The following is a 26,093-nucleotide window of genomic DNA, read 5'->3' as shown; positions in this document are numbered from 1 at the left end:
TAATAAAGAAAAAATCATCTTGGGGTGCCTGGGTGGCTCAGTTGGTTGAGTGTTTGACTTCAGCTTAGGTTATGATCTCGTGGTTTTGAGTTCAAGCCCCATATCAGGTTCACTGTTATCAGTGCAGAGCCCACTTTGGAAACTCTGTCCCCCTCTCTCTTTGCCCTTCCTCCACTCGCTCACCCTCTCCCTCTCTCTCAAAAACAAATAAACATTAAAAAATTTTTAAAAACCCACATCTTAAAAAAAAAAATTAGTAAATGCCCACATCTTTCCTTGAACTATCACTCCTAATAGATATATAAAGCTAACTATTTGTCTTGACACTGTTTCTTTTTCTTTTCTTAAAGTTTATTTGGAGAGTGAGAGAGAGAGGGTGCGAAACAGAGATAGAGGGAGAGAGAGAATCCCAAGCAGACTGCGCTGTCAGCACAGAGCCCAATGTGGGGCTCAATCTCACAACCATGAGATCATGACCTGAGCCAAAATCAAGAGTTGGGTGCTCAACAGACTGAGCCATCCAGGCGACCCAGTTTTGACACTATTTCTTAAAGCAGCATGTTCCCTGGACTCCTCACATTTGACAAACTAAAATGTTATACACAACTCTAAAATACAGGTAACCAAATGTTAACTTCTGTGGCTCTCTCCTAACACACACATACACAAACCCCACAGTTGATTTTATGAAATCCATGACGTTTAAAATTACAGAATCTTGGGGCACCTGGGTGGCTCAGTTGGTTAAGCGTCTGACTCTTGATCTCAGCTCAGGTCATGATCTCATGGTTTGTGAGATCAAAACCCTCGTAGGGCTCTGCACTGACAACACGGAGTCTGTTTGGGATTCTCTCTCCCTCTCTCTCTGCCCCTCCCCTGTGTATTCTCTCTCTCTTGCTCTCTCTCTCCCTCTCCCCCCAAAATAAATAAACATTAAAAAATAAAATTACAGGGGCGCCTGGGTGGCTCAGTCAGTTGAGCGTCCGACTTCAGCTCAGGTCACGATCTCGCCGTCCATGGGTTTGGGCCCTGCGTCGGGCTCTGTACTGACAGCTCAGAGCCTGGAGCCTGTTTCGGATTCTGTGTCTCCCTCTCTCTCTGCCCCTTCCCCCACTCACGCTCTGTCTCTGAAAAATGAATAAACCTTAAAAAAAAAAATTAGAAATAAATAAATAAATTACAGAATGCTGGATTTGGAAGGGTCCGTGGAAGTCTAGCACACAGTCAAAGCTGATGACCTGTCTCTTCTACAACATCCCTTACAGAAAACGGTCATTCTTTGCTTCAACATATCCAGTGACAAAAAACATTATTTTTCAAAGCCAACTCTTCAATTGTTGGGATAGCATTGTGAATACTTCCTTATAATGAGCCAAAATCTGCCTCCCAGTTGTCCTGGTTTGACCCTCTACTACATGACATTTCCTCAAATATTTAAACACGATTGCTCTCTTAAGCTTTCTCATTGCTAAATCAAACAACCTCAATCCCATCGAATCACCATATAAAATGCCAACACTCTCATCATCTTGATCACCCTTGTCTGAATATCTTGTTTTTTAACTGCTACTCTTAAAGCATGAGGGTCAAAGCTAAACGTAATACTAATAAAAATATGTGGAACAGCACAATGGACCCAAGACCACATTAAATAGAATGTAATATACAATACATCCAGATCTAGTGCTGCCCAATAGAACTTAAACAATGATGGAAATGTTCTGTCTGCACTAACAGGCAGCTTGTAACCTCATGTGGTATTTATTTGAGAGAGAGAGAGAGAGAGAGAGAGAGAGAGAGAGTGAGAGAGAGTGAGAGCATGCACACAAGTTGGGGAGGTGGCAGAGGGAGAGATAGAATCTCAAGCAGGCTCCACACTCAGTGTAGAGCCCGACACAGGGCTTGATCCCACGACCCTGGGATCATGACTTGAGCCAAATCAAGAGGCAGATGCTCAACCAACTAAGCCACCTAGGCACCTCTTCTTTCTTCTTTCTTTTCTTTTCTTTCTTTCTTTCTTTCTTTCTTTCTTTCTTTCTTTCTTTCTTTCTAAAGTCTCATGTGGCTACTGAGCTCTTGAAATATGGTTAGTGTGACTAAGAAACTGAATTTTTAATTTCATTTAATTTTAAATGATTTAAATTTAAGTAGACACAATATTAAAGGCCCCCTCATCGTATAAATTAAATCTGATTCAATGTACTGTAAGTTTACTTCTTAGTATGTACCCATAAAACTGACCTGAAAAAGTCAAATAAGGAGGTATGTTCTGGATTCTAAACGAGGCCCCAATTTCTGAAAATAATCCCCGAGGATTTTATTAGCTGGTTATATTTGGCCCATGAACACACATGATAAAATTATTGGAATATTCTCTTTCCCACTAGTTATGCTACTAGTCCTAAGAACTGACACTCTAAATACAAAAAGAAAATAATTCCAACTTATTTGCAGAAATAAATAAGGATACAAAACCACAAATCATCATAATTTTTATTCAAATGCCTACTCAAAGTCTCCACTGAAATGTCTTATAAGCATCTCAAACACAACATCCCCCAAACTAAACTCCTGCTCTCCCCCACCTCCTTGCATGCCTCCTCCCCACCACTTCAAAGTCCCTGCTGCTCACTCACTTATTATTTCCAACTCAGAAAATGGCAGATCATTCCAGCTGCTCAGGCCCAAAACCTTGCTATCATATCCTTGATTCAGTCTTTCTCCCACACCCCTAATCCAAATCTACCACATGCAATTTTCTCTGCCTGGAATGCCTGTCCCGCAGCTCTATCTACCTAGCTAGAACTTCTTGCCCTCCACCAACTCTTTGTTCAAATGACACCTTGGTGAGGCCTTCTCCCCTACGACTGCAAATCTAGCACCCCACACTCCTCAGCCTCCTTCCCTACTCTGTCATTTATAATGTGACATACCAGCTATTTCACTTGTCTGCTCCCATTACAAGTAACCTACAAGAGACAATATTTGTTGAGTGCTACATCCCTAGAGTTTGGCATACAGAAGAGAGTTAAATATCAGCTGGCTGAATGACAAATTCTATGTGGTATAGTATATGAGAAATGACACAAAGATGCAAAGTAAAAATAACTGATATATTAGGGCAGTGGATTGAAATTTTTTAACAAATAAAAATAGGTCAAAACAAAACAAAACACATTGTTTTAAGTGGCCATGACTTGAAATGTTCCCAATAAAAGTAGAAAATAAATTCTAATATAAACATTACTTAAATTGTCACATTTCCTGGATTAAGCAGGCTCACAGTTATTTTAATTTGTTTCAAGAGCACATTATTAGCCCATAATTATAAAATAGCTATATTCTTTATTTCCATAAACCAGCACTAACACGGCCGCCACTAGCCACATGTGGGCTATTTAAGTTAAATAACACAAAAATTTAGTCCCTCAGCTGTGTTAACCACATTTCAAATGCTGAATGCCACATGTGGCTGATGACTACCATATTAAACTGCACAGATACAGACATTACAGACAACTCTTTGGGCAGGACTGCTATAGACTTCTTTTCTAAAACTTTATTCTAAAGTGTAAAACTGATTCAGCTGAAACATTGGCAGTGTTTAACCTCATAATTTCCAATTCTTTGTCAGTGATTTTTTTTTAATTATAAGTTTTTTTTAATGTTTATTTAATTTTGAGATAGAGAGTGAGTGCAAGCTAGCAGAGGAGAGACAGAGAGAGAGGGAGACAGAGAACCTGAAGCAGGCTCCCCACAACATGATTGCAAAGCCTGATGTGGGGCCTGAACTCACGAACCATGAGAGATCATGACCTGAGCCAAAGTCAGACACTCAACCAACTGAGCCACCCGGGTGCCCCTCTGTGTCAGTGATTCTTAAAGTGTGGTCCCAGACCAGTAGCAGCATTACTTAGGAACTCGTTAAAAATACCAATTATTGGGGGTGCTTGGCTAGCTCAGTTGGTGGAGCATGTGACTCTTGATCTCAGAGTTGTGAGTCTGAACCTCACACTGGATGTGGAGCCAGCCTAAAAAGAATAAAAAAAAAAAAAGAAAGAAAAATACAAATTCTTGGACCACAGCAATCTGTGTTTCAACAAGCTCTCCAAGTGATCTAGGAGATCCTGAAGCATGCTCAAGTTTTAACCATTCTAAGTTACTTAAGAGTGGTTGTCTGGGTGCCTGCCTGGCTCAGTAGGTGGAGCATGCGATTCTTGATCTTGGGGGTTGTGAGTTCAAAGCCCCACGTTAGGTGTAGAGATTACTCAAAAATAAAATCTTGTTTGTTTTAATGTTTATTTTGAGAGAGAATGTGTGCATGAGTGGGGAGGGGCAGAGAGAGAGAGAGAGAGAGAGAGAGAGAGAGAGAGAGAGAGAGAAGGGGAATCCCAAGCAGGCTCCTCACTGTCGGCACAGAGTCCAACATGGGGCTCAATCCCACAAACTCTGAGATCATGACCTGAGCCAAAATCAAGAGTTGGACGCTTAAGCAACTGAGCTACCCAGGCACCCCAAAAATAGAATCTTAAAAAAGTGATTTTCATCATAACATAAGCTATGAAATATAAAATATACCATTACATTCTACAATATTCTATAAATGATGTATCAACTATGAAATCATACACAATCATAGTTATAGTACGACATCTTATAAAAGGAAAACTAAGTAAATATTTTTAATAAACTATAATAATACTGAAATTTTTTAAATGTTTTATGTATTTTTGAGAGAGAGAATACAAGCAGGGGGAGGGACAGAGAGAAAGAGGGACAGAAGATCTGAAGCAGGCTCTGCACTGAGAGCAGCAAGCCCCATGCCCACCTTGAATTCACAAACTGTGACATCATGACCAGAGCCGAAGTCAGACGCTCAACCAATTGAAGTCATCCAGGCACCCCGATAAACTGTAATAATATTAAAACTAAAGCAATCATGGGGCACCTGGGTAGCTCAGTCGTTTGAACATCCGACTCTTGATTTCTGCTCAGGTCATGATCTCACAGTTCACGAGATTGAGCCCTGAGTCAGGCTCCGAGCTAACAGGGCAGAGCCTGCTTAGAATTTCTCTCTCCCTCTCTCTTTCTACACTCTCACTCTCTCTCTCTCTCTCAAAATAAACAAACATTAAAAAAAAACCTAAAGCAATCCTGAACTTCATTGCTTTAAAAAGATACATCACTGCAATTTGCTTCCTCTTCCAATTTGCAGATCCTTTTTCACTTCAACATCAATATAATAACACTTTTCTTTAAGTTTTTAATTTTAATTCCAGTATAGTTAACAAATAGCATTATATTACTTCCAAATATACAATATAGTGATTCAACAACATAACCACACTTTAATCTTTTTCTAAAGATTCAAGTAGAAGCTTTAAGTTATTAGAATAAACAGTGTAATAACCCAGAAAAGAAAGAAGTTTTCCAATTTTGTGCTAATTGAAATTCTCACATAAGAAAATATTACTTTTATAATAAACTAACAAATAAAAATGAAACCAGGTATCTCGGTGGCTCAGTAGATTAAGTGTCCTATTCTCGATTTCAGCTCATGTCTTACATGTCTTACAGTTGTGAGACTGAACCCCAAGCCAGGCTCTGTCCTGACAGCATGGAGCCTACTTGGGATTCTCTCTCCTTCTCTCTGCCCCTCCCCCGTGCACTCTCTCTCTCAAAGTAAATAAATGAACATTTAAATAAAAATGAAACCTATTAGCTAGAATTCTGCAAGTAGTTGAAACTGACATTGCACAAGTGTTACCAGAGGAAAAACAATTTGAATACTCAAACTTCCTCTTATGAATCATAGAAGACTAAATATCTGCAATATCAACATCCATGTATGTTAAATATTTTTTAAATGTTTCTTTATTTCTGAGAGAGAGAGAGAGTACACGTCAGGGTAGGGCAGAGACAGAGAGAGGGAGAGGGAAAGAGAGAGAGGGAAAGAGAGAATCCCTGGGGATTCTTCTGCGCTGTCAGCACAGAGCCTGAGGCAGGGCTCAATCCCATGAACTGTGAAATGATGACCTGGGCAGAAACCAAGAGTCCAGTACTTAACTGACTGAGCCATCCAGGTGCTCCTTAAATATTTATTATTAAATTTTCTGATAGAAAAATATCCTTAGAAATTTCAGCTAGGAATAAGAGAATACAATAAAATGATTATAAAACCACTGGGGAAAGAGGTAGGCTTGACTTCCTACACATATGGCCCAAAAAGGAGAGACTTTAAGAGCCTGATTACCAATTTCTGCCACAGCTGAGTGTCTATTGTGCCAACCTACCAGTGGAACGTTATTTAATCATAATTTGTGCATAGAATGTTTTGGGTGTGTGCACTGCAACAGCAGGCACTACCCCATTTCAAGAAATTTTATCTAAAAACTTGCAACGTATTGAGCTTATGTGTAATCCATAGGAACCTAAATCACACTTCAAAATACTGCCTCAGCATATAATGTCCACTCCAATCAAATATCCTTCCATAAAGTGAACGCTGGCGATGCTTGACAGAATTGGGAAATCTGAACATTCTTCGTTGCTAAATACAAAGGATATAATTTCAAAATTTTAAAATACTGTAAAAAACAAAAAGTCAAATGACTAATAGTAACCATGTGCCAGACAAGAATATTTATTTTTGTCACTCATCTTGGTATTCCAAGCACAGATCCAAGCATATAAGGTATATTTAATTGCATTTACGAGAAAAGGGGTATTGAGAGAATTCGAAGATATTAAAAAAAAAAAAAAAAAAAAGTCCCAGCCCTCAAGGAAGTTACAAATCGAATTAGGAAACATGACAAACATTAAAAAAGCTAAATAACATAAGACAAAAATACCACGTGGCAGGATACGATTATTTGCAAAGTTGGTGGCAAACGGTGATATAAATTCCGATCGCAGTGAGTATTATGGACTGCGGTCCTTCTGGTCTTCCAACCAGACAGCGACACTGTATTTCGATTTAAAAAAAGAAAGTGACACAGCACTCACATCCCACCCTACAATCATCATAAGAGGAAGGCATACAATAACTAAAGAGAATGACATGAAAAAATTTCCACACAAAGCTTTTACAAAGCCTTGGTAGCCTTGAAAAACAAAGTCAGAACATTCCACACATACAATCCTTCGCTGGACCAGGACCTCTAATAGCTCCTGAAATACAAGTCTGTCAAGAACAGCATCCTCTGATTATTTCTTCCTCCGCCCCCCCCCCCCTCCACGAAGATATCCACTGGACAGCCGCCCCAGAAATTTCTCCCAGCATCCGCAATGACAATACTCTCATCTTTCCCTCCCTCCCCTCGCCTATATCAGAGGGTGGCATCTCCCTCCAGAGGAAAAAACGGAGGGCGGGGGAGTCAGTGTGGGAGAGAATGCTCGCAGCGAGGTCGATTATTGAGGAGGAGGAAGGCGAGAAGATGCGGGGGTCGAGGGTGGGGTCCCCTCAGATGCAACCCTGCCTCCAGGCCCCGCCAACATCTCCCCACCCCAAGGGCACGCCCCTCGCCCGCCAGACCCGGACGGACAGGCGGCTGACTCGAGTGACAGCCCCACCACCTGTGCCGCGACCCCTCCCCCAGGCCCGCGGGGAGACGCCTGCTCCTGCCCCACCAAGAGCAGCCCGTAGCTTTCTTTTCCCTTCGCGTCCACGTCGCCGATGAGTGACAGGTCCTGAGGGAGGCGATCGCCAGCGCATGCCGTTCGAGGCTGCTGGTGCAACCCTGCGCCGAACCCTCCAGCCGGTACCGGGCTGGAGATGGGGGGCGGGGGGAGGGCAAACAGAGCGTTCCGGACGGCCCAGGGGGACCCAGTCCAGGCCTAGCCTGGCCCAGTTGCCCCACATCGGGCGGGGGTGGCACTTACTGCGGAGATTGTGGATTAGCTCCGAGTGGCTGGCGCCGCCGGATTTCCAGGCCATCGCTAAGCACACCCGGAGCAGGTACAGAACCACCTTCAACGCGGCGACGGTGCCCAGCAGTTTCCCCAAGAGTGAGACCACCTCCCACACGGTCACCGCCCCGCTCGCGTCCCCGCTGTAGCCTCCGCTCTGACTGCTGTCGCCGCCGGTGCCGCCACTGCGCGCTCCCGGCATCCCCCGCGGCACGCATGCGCTCTGTGACGCCGCGCGGCCTCGGGTGCGGCGGGGTGGGGCCGGAGGCAAGGGTGGCCTCGTGCCCCGCCGCCTGTGCCGGTGGCTGCTGCGGCTGCTGCGGACGGGCTGGGAGCCCGGGCTGAGTCAGCGCCGCCGCCGCCGCCGCCGCCGCTGCAGCTGCTGCTGCGTGCCCCCTTCCTGAGGCCTCGGCCAGCGCACAGGCAATTTGCTGAGTTCGCCTTGCGGTTAGGCGGGGTGGGCCCCGAAGCGGTTGGTCGCGTGCCTGGCTATGGTCCTGGTCACTCAGCGCCGCGGCACGACGGCGAGGCTGATTCGTGCCGCCGCGTCTGCTCGATCTGGTTACGATCTGGTTACGATCTGGTTACGCCGCTGCCGGTAGCTCCGTAGTCGCAGCTGAGTCAGCTGTTGTGAGCGGCGGGTCTGCTCCTATAGCTGTCCAGATTGTTAGACGGTGGGCTTCCTTGGTCCTGTCTCACCCAACCCAGTTGTCTAATATTTAGGTCGGTTAGAACCCGAACCCCGTATCGTGGAGCCTGAATAATCTTAATAGAACCAGAGGGCGAAGGCCCTCTCTCAACCGAGTACTCGAGCCTCTGGCTTTGTGACAAGTACATCAGTGTTCGTTTAGCAGAGACTTTGGGACCCTGGTTTGTTCTCAATTCTAAACCACAAAATCTGAGTGGAGGAACACCAAGACGGGTGGGTGGAGCGTAGGGAGTGCTTTGCTCCTGAAAACAATGCAATCGGTTAAAAATACCACAGTATCTTATGGAGAATGTGTTATTCTCCCAACACAAGTGCACTTTCAGCTGATTAATCCCCACAGATTCCAACGTTAGACTGGACACCAGCTTTATCGCTATCAGCCCTGTAAGACAATGAGTGAGAAGCTGACAGGGAACATTGCCTATCACATCCAACTTGCTGACTCCTAATCAGAACTGAGACTGACAGAATCCAGTCATCATTTAGTCCGATAAACGTTTAAGAAAGGAAACGAAGTGATGTCAAGACCTCTACGCTACTGCATGAGCAGCAATTTTCAAATTCCAATTCTCACCAGATTTTGTTAAATGTAACAGTCAGCCTACTCCTCCTCCTAAATATACTTGTACATTACCTGTTTTCTGGGACTCTGTGACCATAAATGAAACCACACTCAAAAAGGTGTTCTTTTTGAGTCCGACGCAGTGCCTACTGTGCTAAGGAGGTATCTTTAGTGTTCTTTAATATTAGAAATAAAATGGTCAGTTTGGGACTTTAATAATTTTCTGTGTCATCTCTCTGAAGTTTCCTAATGTTTTTCTACTTAAAAGAACAAAACCAGGGGCGCCTGGGTGGCTCCGTCGGTTAAGCGTCCCACTTCGTCTCAGGTCATGATCTCGCGGTCCATGGGTTCGAGCCCCGCGTCGGGCTCTGTGCTGACAGCTCAGAGCCTGGAGCCTGTTTCAGATTCTGTGTCTCCCTCTTTCTCTGACCCTCCTCTGTTCATGCTCTCTCTCTCTCTCTCTCTCTCTCTGTCTCAAAAATAAATAAATGTTAAAAAATTTTTTAAAAAGAACAAAACCAGTCTACTCTCAACAAGAGCTTGATAACTCTCTCTAAAGCTGACCTAGACAGATTGCATCTACACGTGCTGCTTCCATAAGCTGTGGCTGTGAAATAGGATGACCAATATCAAAAACAAGATAACATGGCCCCTTTTTAAGAAACAACTACCACAGTTATGGATGTAATATAAAGGAGATTTTTAAAAAATCAGTGATACCTCTTGTATGCAATATGATTTACATTCTAATTGGGGAGATCTACATTAAAAGAAAACAAGCAGCAGAGGGGAACCTATAAGTACTATTACCGGTCTAGATATCAAGTGCTATGTTTATTTAGACCTGTCGTGGGCTGGAGTAATCAGGATAAGATAGAGGAAGGAACTGGTTCTTGAAGGATGGCCAGGATTCCAAGAAGTAGAGAGAATAAAAGGATATTATAAGTAATCAGAAAGAAGCATGAAGGAACCTAAGAGACTGATTCCTAGGCTGTCGAGGGACAGATAAAACTTATTAATTACATAAGTGAATTGAGAAAGATTACACAGCTAGGCAATGGGCATCAAAACTAGAATTGGAGTTTTTAGAATTCCAACTCTAGGCTCTGATAGTGGGTATTAACAACTTTGAAGCAGAGTATTTGAGGGACTACCAGTAAGTTTGTAGAGTAATGTACGTACTTCCAAGAGAATTGGGGGATTTTCAATCTTTTCTATGGGTCCTGGAATGCAAACCATAATGCTTAGGTGTGGCTACTAGGTGGTTTCTCCTGCGTTGATTTTGTTTTGTTTTTGCTCTCAAATTTGCTTTTTAAAAAAATTTTTTAAAAATGTTTATTTTTGAGAGAGACACACACACAGCATGAGAGGGGAAGAGGTGGAGAAAGAGGGAGACACAGAATCTGAAGCAAGCTCCAGCCTCTGAGCTGTCAGCACAGAGCCTGATGCAGGATAGAACTCACAAACCCTGAGATCACCAGCTGAGCTGCAGTTGGACGCTTAACAGAGCCACCCAAGCGCCCCTTAAATTTGCTTTATATTGCACAGTTATTGCACAAGTGCACTGTTTTAGTGTTCCTATACTGACTGGACTCTGTTCAGAGCCATACTGATTAGATTCTGTTCAGAGCCATATTGGTGAGGAAGGGCGCCCCAATTTCCTTCCACTTTGGGTTTGGTGGTTACCACACTCCCATGGAAGAGAATTGGCTCTCCGCAGCCACCGTCCGTTTGGTAACGTCCGATCCAATCAGGACTCCGCGGGAAGGGGCGGGACTGAGAGGCGCGCGCGGTGCTTCTTGCTGTATCTGCAGTGGTTGCTTTTGGCATGGAGGAGATTTATGCTAAGTTTGTGTCTCAGAAAATCAGCAAAACCCGGTGGCGACCGGTACCTCCGGGGAGCCTGCAGACCGCCGAGACCTTCGCTACGGGCTCTTGGGACAATGAGGTACCTCCATTCCCGGGCAGGAAGTTCCTCTCTCCTCCGTCTCTCCTGGAACCGCGCCGTCCGCGTTCAGCGCGCGAACTCTCGCCTTCTAGCTTCTCTCTTCTTCTCCCTCCCCCGAGTTCGTGTCTGAGGCTCGGTTGTCCGGTACCTCAGCCATCGATGGTGTGCTTGAGCCTCGAATCTCTTGTGTTTTAAAGTATCACCTTACCATTTGTCTGAGGTGCTTTTAAAGCAAGGTTGCTTGAAAGCAATACAAATTTTAATTTTCGAGAGTTTGACGTTTATTTCATCTCAAGGGAAAACTTTATACTTTACAGGAAAATTATGTTTCGCTGTGGTCTATTGGAGATTTTGGGAACGTTGACTCTGATGGAGGATTTGAAGGAGAACATCAGTTATTGTGTGATATCAAACACCACGGTGATGTCATGGATTTACAAGTAAGTCTTTGTAATATCGAAAAGCTAACTCTTAAAAAACTGAGAGTAATTAGATATCTAAAGGACCTTAAAGTGTGTCTAGTTTCATTCCGGCTTTACAGGAAACTGAGTTCTCTATAGGTTATGATTTGCCAACATTGTATAGCCACTTAATAGCAGAATCAGAACTGGGGAAGGGGGTGCAGATTTCATCTCAGTTTTCGTTTTAATCTTGATTTGTTTAATTAGTTGTCCATCTATTTGCCCAACGTTATTTTGGGAACTTTACATAAGTGTAATGTAATTTTCATCACATGTTTGTGAATCAAGTGTTCTTTGTCACTAAGTGACAGATACTGTGCAAGGCACTTTGTATGGTTTTGCTTTTTGAATTCTTATCACAACCCCCTAAGTGGAGATTACTTCATCACAACCCCCTAAGTGGAGATTACTTCTTCCATTTTAAAGGTGTACCAAGGCTTAGAGAACTTAACTTGGCCAATGTCTCAAAGCCAGTAAAGTAGAGGGAATGGAATTAGTAAGTTTTCAAATCCTGATCTGTAGGACTTCAAACTCCCTGCATTTTCTTCTATAGAAAGCTACCTGACTCTGAGAATGATTATTTTCTAAACCTGTCTGGTAGCAGTCCAAAATTAAATCAGTTATAGGCAAAGGAGTTTAGGGGGGAAAATTGTTACTTATTCTTCATGAAAATCCTCGTTTGAATAGTGGTTTTTACTTTCAGACCCATCATCACATTTTATTTGTTTAGCATTTATAGGCTCGTTGCGTTTTAAAATTGTTATGCTAGTAATTGGGTTAACCAAATGGGCTTCCTCCTTATCAATATTTCTGAATCTATAACAAGCAGGAATTTTCTGTTTAGTTTTTTGACCAGGAAAGAATTGTAGCTGCTTCATCAACAGGATGTGTAACAGTTTTCCTTCACCATCCTAATAACCAGGTAAAGAATTTTTGCTTGAAAACTGAATTTGTATTTTAATTATTTTTAGAAGGGCCTAAACAGGACTGTATTTAATAATGACACAAATAAGTTTCATACTCCCAAAATATGGAGTGGGGAGGTATCATATTACCTATGTTTTAGTAGGCTAAGTCTAGAACCAGGTGTGTCAGCCTTTACTGAAATTGGTTATCTTTAAATTCTGTTAGTCCTGACCTATCAGTATATTATTCTGGCAAGTAATTTTCCTATATTTTTCTCTTTTAAGTTGCTATTCTGATCTGTCAAAGAAAGAAAGAGCACCTTCTAGCTCAGGTATCATGAGAACAGGAACAGCTACTTTGCTTCTGTGAATAGAACTTTGGTTTTAATTGGAGAGGATAGACTATAGGAAGACTTGACATTTTTTTCAGTGCCTTGTATATTAAAAGTCTGAATACTGACCTTCAGAGCCTAATGGTAGGGCAGTCCTTTAAAATAGTCCCATGTGGGGGCACCTGGGTGGCTCAGTTGGTTAAGCATCCGACTCTTGGTTTCATCTCAGATCATGATCTCATGGTTTGTGGATTTGAGGCCTGCATTGAGCTCTTCATTGACAGCGTGGAGCCTGCTTGGGATCCTCTCTCTCTCTCTCTCTCTCTCTCTCTCTCTCTCTCTCTCTCTCTGTCTCTCTCCTCCCCTCCCTCCCCCCTCCCCCTCTGCCCTCCCTCACTTGCTCTTCTGTCTCTCTCTCTAAAAATAAATAAACTTTTTTTTTATAAATATTTTTTTTTAAAGTTTATTTATTTTTGGGACAGAGAGAGACAGAGCATGAACGGGGGAGGGGCAGAGAGAGAGGGAGACACAGAATCGGAAACAGGCTCCAGGCTCTGAGCCATCAGCCCAGAGCCCGACGCGGGGCTCGAACTCACGAACCCCGAGATCGTGACCTGGCTGAAGTCGGACGCTTAACCGACTGCGCCACCCAGGCGCCCCAGTAAACTTTTAAATAAATACATAAATAAGATAAAATAGCCCCATATCTAGTAATGGTTTTAAGTTGCTGGAAAAGAGTGTTTGTTTAGATTTTCAGGTTAATAAAGGTCATTTTCCAAATAAACACGCTTAGTAAATATAAGACCCAGATCTTTTTAAGTAGTTTTCTTAATGAGGCCACTTAGAAAATGCTATAGAGGTTTATTTCTCAGATGTTGGCTAATTCCCTTAAGAATTTAGCGTTGCTTTTGAGCACATAACTCTCTGGGGTGTCTGTCTGACTCAGTACAGCATGTGACTCTTGACCTTGGGAGTGTAGGTTCAAGCCCCACATTAGGTATAGAGATTACTTTAAAAACATAAAATCTTTAAAAAAAAGTGACATAACTAAAACCATATCTTTAATTTGAGATATTTGAGATACAGTAAAACTTTGGTTTGTGAGCGTAATTTGTTTTGGAAACATAGTTGTAGTCCAAAGCACTTGTGTATCAAAGCAGATTTCCCCATAAGAAATAATGGGAACTGAGATGATTCATTCCACAACCCAAAAATACATAAAAATGATTACAATACTGTAATGTAATACAAAATAATAAAGTTAATACAAAATATAAAGAAAAGTAAATTAACCTGCACTTACCTTTGAAAACCTTTGTGGCTGGTGTGAGGGAGACAAGAGAGAGGAGCGTTATTGTGTAGGATAACTTTCACTTTCACTAACAGAATCACTGCTATCTGTTGGCTCAATGAAATCTTTTTCTTTTTGTGCAACTTTAACAAGAAACCTATTCAATGATGTAGAATGAAGCAAAGCATTCCTAAGCTTACTCTTGTATGAAAAAGCAAAGGACTGTCCATAGATGTTTTGAAGTGACAAAAAATACCCTAGTGCCAGTTTGTGGGCACCTTCCAGCATTCTGAAAAATCACTGATTTTCTGCCAAACACCATGGCCTGAAACCAAGCATTTGAGCACGGAAGAAAATCACCCACAATCCTGCCCCTGAGGCACGCGTGCAAGAGAGAAGAACCGTTGGCTTAGTTGTGATCATGGGACGTTTGGTGTCCTGTATTACTCGTATTGCAAGACAACACTCGTTTATCAAGTTAAAATTTATTAGAAATGTTTGTCATGTGGAACACTCACAGAACGCAGAACAAGTTACTACTTACCCAAGGTTTTACTGTATTATTGAGTAGCATTCTTTTTTAATCTAACCCAGTGTACACAGAGCTTTGATGAAAGTAGTTTCTAAGCTTTAGTACTCAGAAATACAAAGGAAAAGGGAGAAAGTTACTCTTTTTCTAGAAGGGTGTGAGACAGAATTTTAAAATAGTCTTTATTCAGGGGAAAGTGCTAGTTTTTAGGGCTTTGCTTTGATTAATCGTATTCCCACTTCTGACACCTAGACTCTGTCAGTCAGCCAGCAGTGGACCACAGCTCACTACCACACAGGTCCGGGCAGTCCTTCCCGTAGCAGTGCGCCATGCACGGGTGTTGTGTGCGATAACCCAGAAATTGTCACAGTTGGAGAAGATGGTCGAATAAATCTCTTCAGAGCTGATCACAAGGAGGCTGTAAGAACCATAGGTAAGAAAAATCCTATTTTGGGGTGCCTGGGTGGCTCAGTCAGTTAAGTGTCTGACTTCAGCTCAGGTTATGATCTCACAGTTTGTGAGTTGCCCTGTGTCGGGCTCTGTGCTGACAGCTCAGAGCCTGGAGCCTGCTTTGGATTCTGCATTTCCGCCTCTCTTTACCCCTCTCATGCTCATGCTCTGTCTCTCCCTGTCTCTCAATAATAAATAAACTTTTAAGTTTTTAATAAGTTATTATTAACATATATTTTAATATATTAATTGTTAATTATAGCATATTAAGCAACTACCATGTGCTAAGTAAACACAATGCTGTGTTTGAAGGATATAAAAATGTACAAAGATTTTTTTTTTTACATTTTGTTAATAACTTATTTGTTTTAATTTATATCCAAATTAGTTAGCATATAGTGCAACAATGATTTCAGGAGTAGATTCCTTAATTCCCCATACCCATTTAGCCTATCCACCCTCCCACACCCCTCCAGCAACTCTCTATTTGTTCTGTTATATTTAAGAGTCTCTTATGTTTTGTCCCCCTCCCTGTTTTTCTATTATTTTTGCTTCCCTTCCCTATGTTCATCTGTTTTGTGTCTTAAAGTCCTCATATGAGTGAAGTCATATTATATTTGTCTTTCTCTAACTAAATTCACTTAGCATTATACTCTCTATTTCCATCCATGTTGTTACAGATGGCAAGATTTCATTCTTTTTGATTGGCGAGTAATACTCCATTGTATATAGGGGCACCTGGGTGGCTCAGTCGGTTAAGCGTCCGACTTCAGCTCAGGTCACGATCTCGCGGTCCGTGGGTTCGAGCCCCGCGCCGGGCTCTGGGCTGATGGCTCAGAGTCTGGAGCCTGCTTCGGATTCTGTGTCTCCCTCTCTCTCTGCCCCTCCCCCATTCATGCTCTGTCTCTCTCTGTCTCAAAAATAAATGAACGTTAAAAAAAATTTTTTTTTTTTTTTTTTTTTTAAATACTCCATTGTATATATATACCACATCTTCTTTATCCATTCATCCATAGATGGACATTTGGGCTCTTTCCATACTTTGGCTATTGTTGATAGTGCTGCTATAAACGTTGGGGTGCATGTGCTCCTTTGCAACAGCACACCTGTATCCCTTGGATAACAAAGTAAGATCTCTTTACAAGATGATAGGTCGATAAGGCACATATGAATGAGTGACTACAAAGGAAAAATAAACTTTTGGTTTTTTGTTTTGTTTTGTTTGGTTTGGCTGGAGGGGATTACCAAGTAAAGACTTGAGGAGCAAGTGGCAATTAATTTAAACTAGGTTCTAAGCCACAAATATTACTGAAAGATGGCACACCAGACAAAGGGAATAATGTGGGGACAGGATAAGTCCATTGAGAGAATGACAAAAAGTGTAGTTTAGCCCAACTTTAGATACTACTATAGGAGAGGTGACACATGAAAAAATGCTCCACATCACTCATCATCAGGGAAATACAAATCAAAACCACAGCGAGATACCACCTCACACCTGAATTTACAAGAAACGTGAATTGGGACCGGGTTGTGAAGTCTAATGTGCAGCTGCAGAGGTTACATTTTGTTAGGTGGACACCTAGAGAGCCATTGAAACTTTTTGAGCAAAGGGATGTTATCCTCCCTGTCATGCTTTAGAAGGATTATTCTAGTACAGTAATTCTCAACTATGCTTCACGTAGACTTGCCTGATGAGAGTTTCAACAACCCACCGCCCGAGACCTGAATCGGAGCTTCCGTGGACTGAGCCCATGAATCAGTTGTGTTGTTTATTATTCTTTTGAGTTCTGAGGTATACTTATTTAACTGTTAAGGACGATTGCCTGGAGTTTGGAGGAGTATCACAAAAGTATATGCTAAATTATGTGATATAAACTTAAACACTCTAGGAAAAGGGAAAGGACTGGTATACCAGTCTGGAAGGACTTCATAGAGAAGAGAGTTGATGAAACAAAAGATGAATTGATTTTTTTTTTTTTTTTTTTTAAGATTCTATTTTTAAGTAATCTCTACACCCAGCATGGGGCTTAAACTTATAACCTTGAGATCAAGAGTTGCACGCTCTACCAAGTGAGCCAGCCAGGTGCCCCTAAAGATGAACAGATTTGAGATGAGTCAGCCAGATGACACAAGTTCAGAATGAGCTCTATAGGAAGCCCTGAGGTTTGGAGTTGCTGGCTTAACCACTAGTGGAAGGTATAAAATTGGATAGAGAGGAACTTGAAATTTTTCTCAGCAATGGAGGGTAATAATCTAAAGTGGAATAGAGAAATATGTCAAAATTCAGCCCTTTATGCAGAAAACAGATGTTTTATGAGTGATATCATTTTTCTATCAAAGGAGTCTATTTTAATGTATGTATTACTGTTTCTTTTTACTATAGAAATTAAACTGATTCATTTAAAAGTTCACTTGTAATAGTTCAGTTAATAGAAGGAATGTGATTTAAGATTTTCCTGGAAAAAAAGGACTTCTTAACAGGCACTACTGTTTTCTTAATTTGTAGACAACGCAGATAGCAGTACGCTCCATGCTGTAACCTTCCTTCGAACTCCTGAGATTCTTACAGTAAATTCAATTGGGCAGTTAAAAATATGGGATTTCAGAAAACAAGGAAATGAGCCCTCTCAGATACTATCACTGTAAGTTTTCATTTGTAATTTCAGTAGTGTAATACATAGTTAACGTTTGATTGTTTATAGCAACTGACTTTAAATTTTTTTAGTGTTTATTTTTGAGAGAGAGAGAGAGAGAGCGAGCATGAGCCGGGGAGGGGCAGAGAGAGGAAGACACAAAATCCCAAGCAGGCTCCAGGCTCTGAGCTTTCAGCACAGAACCCGACATGGGGTCCGAAATCACACACTGCGAGATCATGTCCTGAGCTGAAGTCGGATGCTTAACCGACTGAGCACCCAGGTGCCCCATAGCAACTGATTTTAAACAATATTGTATTTAATTGCATTTGAAGAGAGAATGATCACTAATTAAATTTGATAAAGCAAGTATAATTTGATGGGCTTGGGATTCCTGTGCTGCATTTAGTAAATATTTTTGTATTGATTCAGAGCCTTTATCTCTTTGAAGTTTGTATCATTTAATGGGGAATTTATTTTTGCTCAACAATTGATGCTGATAGTAACTATAAAACAAAATACAATCCAAGATATTTTTTTCTGAGCAAAAATCCCTTATGTGTGCTATTTTCTCTAAGAATATAGAATGTGTTGGGGCACCTGGGTGGCTCAGTCGGTTCAGGTCATGATCTTGCAGTTCATGAGTTTGAGCCCCGCATGGGGCTCTCTGCTGACCGCTCAGAGCCTGGAGCCTGTTTCAGATTCTGCCTGTCCCTCTCTCTCTGCCCCTCTCCCACTCATGCTCTGTCTCTCTCTCAAAAATAAATAAACATTAAAAAAAAAAAAGAATAGTCAAACCATAAGAGACTCTTAGATACAGAGTACAAACTGAGGATTGATGGGGGGCAGGGGGAGAGAGGAAAATGGGTGATGGGCATTGAGGAGGGCACTTGTTGGGATGAGCACTGGGTGTTGTATATAAGCGATGAACCATAGGAATCCACCCCCAAAACCAAGAGCACCCTGTACACACTGTATGTTAGTCAGTTTGACAATAAATTATATTTAAAAAATAAATAAATAAAAATAAAATGTCTGAAAAAAATAAAATGCACTTTTCATTTTAAAAAATTAGAAAAGAGGAATATAGAATGTGTCAAACTGAAAAAGTAATTGTATAAACAAAATATTAAATAAGGTAGAAGTAAACACTGTGCTGTTTAGTTGACACATAATGTTTCTAAAATGCCAAGAAATGGAAATATGTTTGCACATCTTACCATCAGATGATCTTGCTCCTTATGTCTCCAAATTGTAGAGAGAATAAATTACTTTGGCCTTTAATTCCCTCCCAGAGTTCTAGTATTTGGGAACATATTTAATGCACTCAATTTTTGGACACAATTTAAGTTCAACCAGTGGCTCAGGCCACAGAGGTCATCATTTAGTTACTAGAGGGAAACATGTTTTCATGGATTGTGCAAAGATAGATTCTACTTGACAGCATGTTTGATGTCATTGTATCTCCCACAAAAGGACTGGTGACCGAGTGCCCCTCCACTGTGTTGATAGACATCCCAACCAGCAGCATGTGGTAGCCACCGGTGGCCAGGATGGAATGCTGAGTATTTGGGATGTTAGACAAGGTACTATGCCTGTGTCTCTGCTGAAAGCTCACGAAGCTGAAAGTAAGTGCTATGGAGATGCACAAGTTTTTGTTGGTACTAATGTAGGCAGCTTTCTGTAACGATACATATGGATCATTTTACGTTGTAGCTTTTGGCTGCATTGTATAAATGTGTAATAATTAATCACTTTTCATTTGACGTTTAGGTCCTTCAACATATGTTTTCAATATTATATCCAAAACCACAGTGATTATTCTTACATGTTCATCTTTATGCCCTTATTTTCTTCGGATAGTTCTTTAGAAGTAGAATCAATGACCCAAAATGTTTGCATAATTTTAAAGTTGCAATACATGTTATCAAACTGTTATACATAAAGATAATACCAGTTTATATTGCCATACTCATACAGTTTATATTGCCTGTGAGAGGATGCCCTTTTCCCATGCAAATGTAGGCCATCATTATTAATATTTGCTAATCTGTGTGTTCTTCAATTTTTTGTTGTACCTGTTCTGTTTTTTAAAAAGAGCGGTAGATAGAGGATCTTGTCTTTTTTTTTGTTGTTCATCTTTTGATTTTGGTGGGGAGTTGTTGACTGCATAGAAATTTTTCGTTTTATCACCATCTTTGATACCGTGACTGAGTTATAGTTTTAAATTCTGACTTGAGGGGTTTATATTAAGCCCTACTTGAGTAAATGTACAAAAGAACAAACACACCAATATTGCAACTTCTCAGTTTAAGTATCACATTATTACCTTGGAAAGATAAATGACTTTTAAGTTTATATTCAAGAAGCAAATAAAAGGATAGAATTATTTTGCCTCTTCTAATTATAACCATGCCCAGGAAAAAAAAAAAGAAATAAAAAGAAATAGGTTGTGTCCTCACAGAATCTGATGTTGACTAAGCCAGTGGTAGTAAAATTACAGACTTTCCGATCTCTTCTTCGAGCCCCTTTTTAACTGCCAGACTGCATTGCTGAGCAATATACAGAAATGTAGTAGATTGTGATGTATTCTTTTGATTCATCCTGACTCTTGGCTAGAAATGAAATATGATGTTAGTATAGAGGTTTGTTTTCTATTTTGAAAATAAATATTTAAGAATCTAGGTTTGTACATTCTGCTTCTGGCTCTACAGGCTGTTTCGTTTCACTATGTCTTAATGAAACAGTATCAATGTATTTTACATAGGAATTTGCCCAGAACATGCTCTCCTGAAGAAGGTGAGCTTTTTATGTTCTGTGGCATGATGCTTAATTGTGGTAATGGTCAGAATGAGAATTGCCAGGTTGCAAGTATGTGCCTTATAATAACTTTATATGCTATGCCCTGGGCACCTTCTATGCTGTCTCTTTAAGCTTCTAATCCAGAATCACTGAACTCTTGTTCACACTACCTGTTTTATCTGCACACTGCAGATAATTTCCTAAGGCGTCCTGGCCAGTCATTGGCTCCCATTTGTCTTTTGACACGGGAAGTTGTCTTAAAGTTTTAGAACTTGAGGGGTCCTAAATCCCAAATTGGCTTCTTAATAGCCCTCCATCTGAAACTGAGTCCAGATTCTGGGAACATTGCTAGGTTTTAGTTTGCTAGGAGCTAGTTGCTATTTCTGTGATATATACCAGAATTACCCGGAATCCTGACATGAAGCAAAGTTGAAATTCATTTGCATATTACTTTTATGGTCTTCTCTCTCAGTCTTTCCAGTAATAGAACTTTCATATGTTAATGACACAAGCATTAAAAATAAGAGAACTTACAATTAAAGTACTTTTAGAATTCTCCCATTGTCATACTTTTCCATAAAAAGATGTAATAGGTTGGGGCACCTGGGTGACTCTGTTAAGTGTCCAACTCATGATTTCAGCTCAGGTCATGATCTGGAGGTTTGTGGGATCAAAGACCCACATTGGGCTCTGCGCTGACAGCGAGAAGCCTGCTTGGGATTCTCTCTCTTCCTTGCTTTCTGCCCCTCCCTGAGATGTGTGTGCGTGGGTGCTCTCTCTCTCTCTCTCTCTCTCTCTCTCTCTCTCTCAAGATAAATAAACATTAAAAAAATGTAATAGGTCAAATGGTTAGCCTTTATTTTCATTCATTTGCTGGCCCAATACACAAGTAGATTTACTTGGCTTCTTTATCCTATCTACATGTTATAGCCATTTGAAGAATTATATTGTGTCTTTTCTTTAATTCTGAAGCCTTGATTTTTATCACACACTTGGGGGCTGAAGGTATGTGGTGGAGTTAATGGAAGATGATGCATAGAGACCGGGTTTTAAAGTTTGTTCAACCAATCTGCACAGGAATTAGCTTCTTGGTTCTTATCTTTTAGTGTGGGAAGTTCACTTTCACCCATCCAATCCAGATCATCTATTTACTTGTTCTGAGGATGGATCCCTCTGGCATTGGGACGCCTCCACAGATGTACCTGAAAAATCATCACTGTTTAACCAAGGTAAAAGGGTTTGATGAAGATTCTTGTGTGTAATTTTGTTATAGTTTCAAATACCATATTAGAAATTCTCAGATTTTTAACGTTAAAGGATGACAGAATGTTTCCATTCTTCTGCCTCAGGGTAAATTCTAGTATCAGGGCTTGAAATCTGTCAGCTGCTTACTGCTGTACTGCTGATGACCACAAATGCCAGAAACTGGCCAACTTCGCACATGCTACGTTTCTGAGACTGTCCATTAAATAATCAACAGAAAGACAGTCAAAATCTGCCTTGCCTAACGACTTCACATCTGATATCCATATTGTCCCATGGAAATGCAAGCAGTTAATATCACTGAATGTGCATTTGGTCAAAAATGGTGATGTGTGATAATGGATTTATCACTCTGTTACTCTGAGAATAAAGTTTAAGTCCTAGCCTTTTAACAATATCAGTAGAATTTCAGATGTTTACTAATACAAAATTGGTCTTGAAAGCTGTTTTCCCCTTCTCTTTTCTTTTCTCACAGGAGGAAGAAGTAGCACTTTTTTGTCTCACAGCATTAGTAACCAGGCTAATGTTCACCAGTCTCTTATAAGCTCCTGGCTCAGCACTGATCCTGCAAAAGACCGTATTGAAATCACAAGCTTGCTTCCCAGCAGGACTTTGTCTGTAAACAGTTTGGATGTTTTAGGTCCTTGTCTTGTTTGTGGAACTGATGCAGAAGCAATTTATGTTACTAGACAGCTTTTTTCATGAAAATACTGTAGTTACATGATTTCAGGTAAAGCATATAGTTAGCCTTTTGAATTACCACTTCTATGCATATTTTTATGATTGGAAAATGTGAAATTGGCAGAGGAAGCTTCAGTCACCTATTGTTGATGTTGATGACCAGCGTTGGTTTTTGTCAGTTGAATGTTCCCCTCCTAGTCGTAGAGTCTGATAGATGACTGGTGAGAAGAGAATTGGAACATGGAGAAGAATATTAGAGGGATCCTTTTGCTGATGTAGACACTGCCTTCAAACAGGCCGTTCTGGACAGCTCGTGGACCCAGCTCTTCATCTTTGATGTTGTGAGACTTAATATTCTCAAACCACCAACAGGTTCCTGTCCTTTTTATTGACAGTGTGAGGGATATGCCCCTCCCTGGTGGCACTAGCCAATGTTGATGTTTATCCTTTATATTGTAGATATTTTCTTCAGCCCTTCCACATTTTCTTTCCTTAATAAGTTTAATAAACTTCTTCATAAAGAATTGAATAGAACAAAAATGACAATTTTTTTGTAGTGTTCACATTTTTTTAAAGGAAAGTGTTATGACAGGTTAGAGTAGGTTTGAACAGAACTATATCAACTGCTTGGACCCAGCTTCATTTTTCTTGAAAAAAGTACATTTTTCCTAAGGATTTTTACTTTTGTTTAGTTTTACAACGTTGTTCAAAATTGCCAAACTGGACATTGTGCAATAAAACAGAATTTGACATTGATAAGTGATCCAACTTCCAAACTGAAATTTGAAGATCACGTGTATAAGACTAGTATGATGATGTGATAAGAGTAAAGATGTCTTTACTCTTTTGATGTCTTTGTCCTTATCTACAGTGCTAACGATGACCTAACTTGTAGTGTTTTCTTTTGTTTGTTTTGAGTATAGTTGACAAAATGTTCCAATAGTTTCAGGTTAATGTGTAGTGCCTAAAGACAATTTAGTAACTTTGTCTTTTCAAAGTTTGTTAAATTAAATGTGTTATTGAACATCAAGACCTTAATGACAAATCACTGCTATTAAGCTCTTGGAGCATGTATTCATTTACTTTATTTATAATTCCAGTGGTAGTAATTATGGTAAAGTTTTGTTTTTCTGTCCTAATAAATATTTTCAATTTTTTAATGCCAGCTTACCTCAGGGCTTTTGGTTTGGGGTTTTTTGTCAACATTTTTAAATGGAATACATAAATGTAATCCACTTTTTTATATATATTTGTCTCAAAAATATTTGATATAATTAGTAGCTTGAATTGCAAAGAATCAGAAGAAAATGTTGCCATAGGAATTTTTAATGTTTATAGTTATATTTCTGAGACTAATTTTTAAGATTTTCTGTCATTACAGAAGTAATTCATTACAGGAAAAAAAGGCAAAAGAAAATTGTAAGTGCTTATAATGTTAAACAGACAATTCATAGTCTTTTCATTCCCTTTTCCATCCATCAATGTGTGTGTAATTTGTTAAAAATGAAATATATCATGTTATATTTATCGAAATACATTCCCCAGCAGTAATCACATGGTTTCCATAATAACAACAGAGCTATTAATTTTCCATTGACTATTTCCCTTTATGTAAATATCTTGCTGCAGCGCAAATCTCAGTGTCCCTTTCTTTTCTTTTTTTTTTTTTTTTAATTTTTTTTTTTTTTTCCAACGTTTATTTTTTTTTTTTTGGGACAGAGAGAGACAGAGCATGAACTGGGGAGGGGCAGAGAGAGAGGGAGACACAGAATCGGAAACAGGCTCCAGGCTCTGAGCCATCAGCCCAGAGCCTGACGCGGGGCTCGAACTCACGGACCGCGAGATCGTGACCTGGCTGAAGTCGGACGCTTAACCGACTGCGCCACCCAGGCGCCCCTCTGTCCCTTTCTTTACCCTCCAGGCATTCTCCCATCCAGCAGGCTACCACCCGTGCTCTGAGTGGGCCCTGAGTTGATATCCCTCTTGGAGGACTAGCTCCTGGGCCCACATTTTTCATGCACAGTGAGTGGTAAGCTCGCTGTGCCTTTGCTTTCCTCTGCATTATAGGCTGCTAAAAAGTTGAAAGGATTCATGTATGTTGCTAGTACCATTCTCTTGTTTCCAGCAGCAATATATGCAATTTCCCTAGATTGTTATAGTAAATAATTGATAGCAGGAGGGAGTCAGATGTGTAGGCTTAGAACACTAGCTTGGGCTGGAAACAAGTTTCAAGGTTGAATCTTTGCTTTGTTTTAAGAGTATTTGTAACCATGAGTAAAAGAAAGTATATTTGAACAGTGATACATTTCCTATCAACTGAGGGGTTCTCAGATTTAATAAGAAACATAAGCTTTATGTAGTATAAATAAAAACCCTAACTTATAAATTTGTTCGTCACTGCCTGTATTCACGAAACTATCAAATAGTTTCTTTTGAAGGCCGCAGGATCTCAGAGGTGGAAGGTACCTTGGAGAGCATCTCTAACCTAAATTTAACTGTCACTTTCAGATCTTTCGTAACAAATTATCATCCAGCCTGCCCTTGACAATGTACTGTGATAAAGTTTCCTATTTCCCAATGCAGTCTCTCCTCACTTGGACAGCTCTTACTGATGTAGCCTTATGGCAGGGTTTTAGTGTATGGATGGAATAGAAAACAATCCTGTAAAAAAAACAAGGTAAGAGTCATGTTATTGTGGGTTAATGAAACAATCATGTGATCCTACTGTGAGATAGCCAATCACCAATCAATTTACTGAATTTGCATCATGTCGGGGTGCTTTGGTATAAGGTTTCACTAAATAAATTCATTTTCATATGCTTAACTGAAACTTGGCTTTCGTTTGTCTTCCTGGGAGCCACAAAAAAATGTAATCTTTCATCAGATATTCAGGTATTCAGAACTACATACCCTAGCTTGTTGGGGTAAACTTTTTTAATCTCTAAAATGGTTTCTAATGGGCCAAGCATTTCTTCCCAGTATTTCTTGTCCTTGGCTGAATCCTAACCCTTCCAAACTCCTTTTTGATGTCATATTCTCAAGAAAGCCTTCCCTGGCCTCAGACAAAAATCATACTCTGCTTTAAGAGCCTGTGCTGTGCTTGCAGCTGTATTAGCCGCCAGTGTCTATTGGACCACGTGCTCGAGAACAGGGCAGGTTGTATTAACAGCAATTAATACAATGTCTGATCCATGGCAAACACTGAACCGGTGCGGAGTGAGCTGAACTAACCTCACAATCATGTTTTCCTTTGGAAAAAATACTTCCATTTGCCAAAGACCATCATTAAAGTGTGACTTGCAAAATGAACGCTTTCCCGGGTGGTGTCTGCCTTGCTCAGAGTCCGACAGAAATCTTAACCATCCTGGTTCTTGGTACAATATTCCTTTGTAATGCTGTCTTAGCTTATTTTCACTATTCTGACGTTTGTTCAGTTAGACTGCTGACTAGTTGAACTTAAACCGTTAGCCTTTTTTACACGTCTATTATACTATGCTTCCCCTATTCTTGAATTAATGTTGATGACTTTGATCCTTACTAGAGGTCAATCCCTGTTCTACAAAGACAAATCTTATTTCCATAGAGGAAAGAACTAACAATCTCTTTTGAATGTTTT

The 26,093-nt window shown here is 40.5% G+C and overlaps 2 protein-coding genes across 4 annotated transcripts in view; one reads left to right on the top strand and one right to left on the bottom strand.

Annotated features, from left to right (window-relative positions):
• PCMT1 (protein-L-isoaspartate (D-aspartate) O-methyltransferase) overlaps nucleotides 1–8,715 on the bottom strand; it is a 52,505-nt gene extending 43,790 nt beyond the window's left edge. Inside the window, exon 1 of one of the 3 annotated variants that reach the window (XM_045499997.1) lies at nucleotides 7,882–8,715. In XM_045499997.1, coding sequence (XP_045355953.1) covers nucleotides 7,882–8,110 — 229 coding nt within the window. In that variant the 5' untranslated portion in view covers nucleotides 8,111–8,715. The remainder of the gene's footprint in view (nucleotides 1–7,881) is intronic. The other 2 variants (XM_045499998.1, XM_045499999.1) reach the window with 2 other exon arrangements.
• Nucleotides 8,716–10,923: 2,208 nt separating this feature from the next.
• NUP43 (nucleoporin 43) lies at nucleotides 10,924–23,647 on the top strand. Its single transcript, XM_045499996.1, has 8 exons — nucleotides 10,924–11,127; nucleotides 11,445–11,567; nucleotides 12,433–12,510; nucleotides 14,898–15,078; nucleotides 17,605–17,740; nucleotides 19,208–19,359; nucleotides 21,640–21,762; nucleotides 22,272–23,647. The coding sequence occupies exons 1-8, from the start codon at nucleotides 11,008–11,010 to the stop codon at nucleotides 22,499–22,501; spliced, it is 1,143 nt and encodes a 380-aa protein (XP_045355952.1). The 5' UTR covers nucleotides 10,924–11,007; the 3' UTR covers nucleotides 22,502–23,647.
• The last annotated feature ends 2,446 nt before the right edge of the window (nucleotides 23,648–26,093 follow it).

This window comes from Leopardus geoffroyi, chromosome B2, assembly GCF_018350155.1.
Source record: "Leopardus geoffroyi isolate Oge1 chromosome B2, O.geoffroyi_Oge1_pat1.0, whole genome shotgun sequence".
NCBI lineage: Eukaryota > Metazoa > Chordata > Mammalia > Carnivora > Felidae > Leopardus > Leopardus geoffroyi.
This window is presented reverse-complemented; position numbering and strand designations above follow the sequence as displayed.